The following is a 6,000-nucleotide window of genomic DNA, read 5'->3' on the forward strand; positions in this document are numbered from 1 at the left end:
AGTACATCACAGCGATCAGCGGCGCCCACATGGTGAGCGCCGCTGATCGTGGCCTGGTGTCAGCTGATTATCACAGCTGACACCTGGCACAATGTGTCAGGGGCGGTCACGGACCGCCCCCGACACGTTAACCCCTTGCACACCGCGATCAAACACGATCGCGGTGTACCGGGGGTTAAAGGGAAGCATCGGCAGGGAGGGGGCTCCCTCCGTGCTTCCCTGAGCCCCCCACCGCAGCGAAATGTGCAGCGCTGCTGCGGGGGGCTCCATCCCTGCAGGTCCCCGAATCCAAGATGGCAACGGGGACCTTCAGGGGCCTACAGGGAGCTGGCTTCCTCTGTGCCTGCAAAGCGCAGGAATGAGGAAAGCCTGTGCAGTGCCTGTGACAGATCGCTGATCTGTCAAAGTGATCTGTGATGTGACAGATCAGCGATCTGTCACATGACAGGTATGTCCCCCCTGGGACAATGTAATAAAGTTTTAAAAAAAAAAAAAAGTGTAAGGATAATTCTAAAAAAATCGCTAAATAAATTAAAAAAAATATATATATATTCCCTAATAAATTCTTTTTTTGGAAATAAAAAAAATAAAAAATAAAAGTACACATATTTGGTATTGCCGCGTCTGTAACGACCCGCCCTATCAAACCGTCCCACTAGTTAACCCCTTTAGCGAACCCCTTAAAAAATAAAAATAAAAAAACTAAGCAAAAAATAATGATTTATTATCATACCGCCAAACAAAAAGTGCAATAACGCGCGATCAAAAAGACGCATATAAATATCCATGGTACCGCTAAAAACGTCATCCTGTCCCACAAAAAACGAGCTGCCATTCAGTGTCATCCGTAAAAAAAATAAAAAAGTTATAGCTCGCAGAATAAAGCGATGCAAAAATAATTATTTTTTATATAAAATTGTTTTCATTGCATAAAAGCACCACAACATAAAAAACGACCTAAATGAGGTATCGCTGTAACCGTACTGACCCGAAAAATAAAAGGGCTTTATCAATTTTACCGCAGGCGGAACGGTGTAAACGCACCCCCAAAAAGAAATTCATGAAACGCTGGTTTTTGTTCATTTTGCGTCCCAAAAATCGGAATAAAAAGCGATCAAAAGATGTCACATGCCCGAAAATGATACTAATAAAAACGTCAACTCGTTCCGCAAAAAATAAGACCTCACATGACTCGGTGGGTCAAAATATGGAAAAATTATAGCTCTCAATATGTGGTGATGCAAAAACTATTTTTACAATATAAACGTCTTTTAGCGTGTGACAGCTGCCAAACATAAAAACCGCCATAAATAGTAAATCAAACCCCCGTTATCACCCCCTTAGTTAGGGAAAAATAATAAAATTAAAAGAAAATGTATTTATTTCCATTTTCCCGTTAGGGTTAGGGGTGTGTTGGGGATAGGGTTGGAGTTATAATTGGGGGGTTTCCACTGTTTGGGCACATCAGGTGCTCTCCAAATGCAACATGGCGTCTGATCTAAATTCCAGCCAATTTTGCGTTGAAAAAGTCAAATGGTGCTCCTTCCCTTCCAAGCTCTGCCATGCGCCCAAACAGTGTTTTACCCCCATGTATGGGGTATCAGCCTACTCAGGACAAATTGCAAAACAACTTTTGGGGTCCAATTTCTCCTGTTTATCCTTAGGAAAATACAAAATTGGGGGCAAAAATATCATTTTTGTGGAAAAAAATGATTTTTTTATTTTCACGCCCGGGCGTTATAAACTTCTGTGAAGCACTTGTGGGTTCAAAGTGCTCACCACACATCTAGATAAGTTCCGTGGGGGGTCTAGTTTCCAAAATGGGGTCACTTGTGGGGCGTTTTAATAGTTTAGGTACATCAGGGTCTCTCCAAACGCACATGACACCCGCAGACCATTCCATCAAAGTCTGCATTCCAAAACGTCACTACTTCCCTTCCGAGCCCCGACGTGTGCCCATACAGTAGTTTTCTCCCACATATGGGGTATCAGCGTACTCAGGACAAATTGGACAACAACTTTTAGGGTCCAATTTCTCCTGTTACCCTTGGAAAAATAAAAAAATTGGTGACTAAATGATCATGTTTGTGGAAAAAATACGATTTTTTTATTTTCACGCCCGGGCGTTATAAACGTCTGTGAAGCACCGGGGGTTCAAAGTGCTCACCACACATCTAGATAAGTTCCTTGGGGGGTCTAGTTTCCAAAATGGTGTCGTTTGTGGGGGGGTTTCTACTGTTTTGGTACATCAGTGGCTTTCCAAACGCGACATGGTGTCCGATCTCAATTCCAGCCAAAAACGTCAAATGGCGCTGCTTCCCTTCTGAGCTCTGCCATGCACCCAAATAGTCGTTTACACCCACATATGGGGTATCAGCGTACTCAGGACAAATTGCACAATAACTTTTAGGGTCCTGTTACCCTTGGAAAAATAAGAATTGAGGGTGAAAAGATCATTTTTTTGTGGAAAAAATATGATTTTTTAATTGTACCGCTGTACGTTATAAACTTCTGTTTAGCCCTTGTGGGTTCAAAGTTCTCACCACATATCTAGATAAGTTCCTTGGGGGGTCACTTGTGGGGGGTTTCCACTGTTTAGGTACATCAGGGGCTCTCCAAACGTGACATGGCGTCCGATCTGAATTCCAGCCAATTTTGCATTGAAAGTCAAACGGCGCTCCTTCCCTTCTGAGCTCTGCCATGCGCCGAAACAGTGGGTCCCCCCCACGTATCAGGTATCAGCGTACTCAGGACAAACTGCACAATAACTTTTGCAGTCCAATTTCTCCTGTTACCCTTGGTAAAATAAAAAATGAACCTGAAATATTTTTTTGTGAAAAAAAGTTAAATGTTCATTTTTTTTTAAATATTCAAAAAATTCCTGTGATGCACCTAAAAGGTTAATAAACTTCTTGAATGTGGTTTTGAGCACCTTAAGGGGTGCAGTTTTTAGAATGGTGTCACTTTTCGGTATTTTCTATCATATAGACCCCTCAAAGTGGCTTCAAATGTGATGTGGTCCGTAAAAATAAAGTGGTGTTGCAAAAATGAGAAATCGCTGGTCAACTTTTAACCCTTATAACTTCCTAACAAAAAAAAAATTTGGTTGCAAAATTGTGCTGATGTAAAGTAAACATGTGGGAAATGTTATTTATTAAGTTTTTTGAGTGCCGTATCTCTGTGATTTAAGGGCATAAAAATTCAAAGTTGGAAAATTGCAAAATTTTAAAAATTTTCGCCAAATTTTTGTTTTTCTCACAAATAAGCGCAAGTTATTTGAATGAAATTTTACCACTAACATGAAGTACAATATGTCACGAGAAAACAATGTCAGAATCACCAGGATCCATGGAAGCGTTTCAGAGTTATTACCTCATAAAGGGACAGTGGTCAGAATTGTAAAAATTGGCCCGGTCATGAACGTACAAACCACCCTTGGGAGTTAAGGGGTTAATCATCTATAAACTTTATGTTCATTTTTACCACATCTAACAACATCACAAACAACGTTTCCCCTTCCCCGATTTTATTATTTAATGGATGCCCCAGGGACACGGACCGGATCACCGCCGCCGTGACACCGTCCCCCATTGAAGTCGACGGGCCCGTTACCGAGTACCCCATGGCCCTGCAAGGCGCGCACTCTCCCGCGCGCTCGGGCGCTCCATTAACACTAACCTTAACTAAGGCTAGTGAGGCCTGCAGTTCTTTGGCTGTTGTTGTGAGGTCTTTTGTGACCTCTTGGATGAATTATCGCTGTGCCCTTGGGTTAATTTTGGTTGGCCACTCCATGTTTTCTGCATTTTTGGATAATGTCTCTCACTGTGGTTCGCTGGAGTCCCAAAGCTTTAGAAATCGCTTTCTATCCTTTTCCATACTGAAAGATCTGAATTACTTTTTCTCACTTGTTCCAGAATTCCTTTGGATTGCGGTATGGTGTGTAGCTTTTGAGGATCTTTTGGTCTACTTCACTTTGTCAGGCATGTCCTATTTAAGTGATTTCTTGATTGAGAACAGGTGTGGCAGTAATCAGGTCTTGGTATGGCTAGGTGTATTTGAATTCTGCTTCCCAAAGATGTGATAAACCACAGTTAATTTATGTTTTAAGGGGGGGGGGAATCACTTTTTCACACAGGGCCCTGTAGGTATGGATTTCTTTTTCCCTTAATAATAAAGACCTTCAATTAAAAACTGCATTTTGTGTTTTACTTATGTCATCTTTGTCTAATATTTAAATTTGTTTGGTGATCTTAAAAATTTAAGTGTGACAAAATGCAAAAGAATAGGAAGCCAGGAAGGGTGCAAACACTTTTTCACACAACTGTATTTATCAATCACCATGAAAGACTTTGGCACATTTAAAAACCGTGTTGCCTAAAAGTTAAGACAGCTTAACTGTCAGCCCCATTGTGTTTTTCCACTATTGGCTTTTGCCAAGGAAACTAGATCTGCTTTCTTTTATTTTCCAAATACAAAAATATAATATTTTGAATCTCACACATCTCTTACAGGCACTGACTGACCTTAAATTTGACAACCAGCGTCTGAAGGATGAAAATGGAGCTTTAATCAGAGTAATAAGCAAACTTTCCAAGTAACACTATGCACTGGAGTGACGGAGTTGTAACCATTCCTCAAGACTTTTGCACAGCTTTAAACACAACAATGACCAAGATGCCTGTCCACAAATAACACAAGATATTGTTATGTTTTTGTGTATATTTTGAGAAGAGCATGATATGTGGGATCTATGAATAGAATGTTATTGACAGCCTTTCATGGAGATCATAGAAGAGGACCAGCAACAAAAGGAGAGAAACTGTTTTTATTCATTAATTTAGTTGTTTGCAGGTAAACAGTGTTAAAATCATGTTTAATTGGCTTACGGGAAGCACGGCTACAGGTAGAAAATTAAGTTCTATATTCTCCCTGCAGCCGCTCCTGTCCAGTCAAAGGTGCGGTGCAAGGAGCAGTAGAAGGCTGTCAAAGTTCTGGGAAGTGATCACAGAGCACTCGTATAATAGTGTGGGAACTGTAACAGCTGCACCACCCCGATGACTTGAAGGAAGCAGCTGCATGAAGAATATAATTTAATTTTCTCCCTGTAGGCAGCTAAACAGGATATAAATGCTATTTACTTGAAGATTATCACTATCTCCAGGTAAATAGTGTTCTGGACATTATAGGTTCCCTTTATATATTGAGATTTCCTTTAGGCTAGGTGCACATACAGTTCTCTGCTTTCTGGCAAATACGCTCATGAGGTATACTCCCTGACAGTGGCGACAGTCTTGTTGGAGGCTATGCCACCCTCTGTCCACCATGGGGCCCTATTGGTAATATACATATATTGTCTGGGATACCTTTTTGTTGTGCCTTCCCATATATGAAAGTGCCTTCCCATACAGGAAAATAACTGTATAACGGTATGCCTATCCATAGTAGCCCGAATGAGACAAAAATGACAATCTTTTTGGCATCCAGGTGGTGAATGGGACCTATAGATCACACTGGGAGCCTTTTCGTTTTTGCTTAGTGCGAAAACTAAACACATTTTGTAGTTGGAACTACAGAGTCACGATTTAATTTCCTGTTATTTATCACTGCGTTGTTTTCTATGCACGGACAGATTTAGTGGTTACAAAATTACCCATCGTTTTATGAAGACTATCTCGAAATGTAAACTGCAAAACTGTATATAAAGGTAGACATTGTTTTAAACTGTTTATTTGAAGTTTTCTTTCCAATATTCCTCTTAAATACCGTAATTAGTCTGCGTTTTGAAAAGTTTAATTGTCACAGCACACCTGGTATAACCACAAATGTCTTGTCTGTGTCTACATTTCTTTAAAAAAAAAAAAAAAAAAAGACGGGAATTGCAGACTGACAAATTTCAATATCAAGATACAAAAATGTCAATAAATTGCAATACCAAAATACTGAAGACAGTCAGGAGTCGACCAAAATGAACACACTGCCGCACATTTAAAGCTGGTGGGT

At 40.5% G+C, this 6,000-nt stretch overlaps 1 protein-coding gene across 5 annotated transcripts in view; it reads left to right on the forward strand.

The window, feature by feature from the left end:
* LOC141047371 (protein phosphatase 1 regulatory subunit 12B-like) overlaps positions 1-5,726 on the forward strand; it is a 131,970-nt gene extending 126,244 nt beyond the window's left edge. For all 5 annotated transcript variants that reach the window (XM_073542425.1, XM_073542422.1, XM_073542420.1 and 2 more), the window contains one exon: positions 4,512-5,726. In XM_073542425.1, the coding sequence (XP_073398526.1) occupies positions 4,512-4,598 (87 nt within the window). In that variant the 3' untranslated portion in view covers positions 4,599-5,726. The remainder of the gene's footprint in view (positions 1-4,511) is intronic.
* The last annotated feature ends 274 nt before the right edge of the window (positions 5,727-6,000 follow it).

Source organism: Dendrobates tinctorius, unplaced genomic scaffold (genome assembly GCF_039654945.1).
Source record: "Dendrobates tinctorius isolate UK_male_01 unplaced genomic scaffold, ASM3965494v1 ptg000127l, whole genome shotgun sequence".
NCBI classification, from domain to species: domain Eukaryota; kingdom Metazoa; phylum Chordata; class Amphibia; order Anura; family Dendrobatidae; genus Dendrobates; species Dendrobates tinctorius.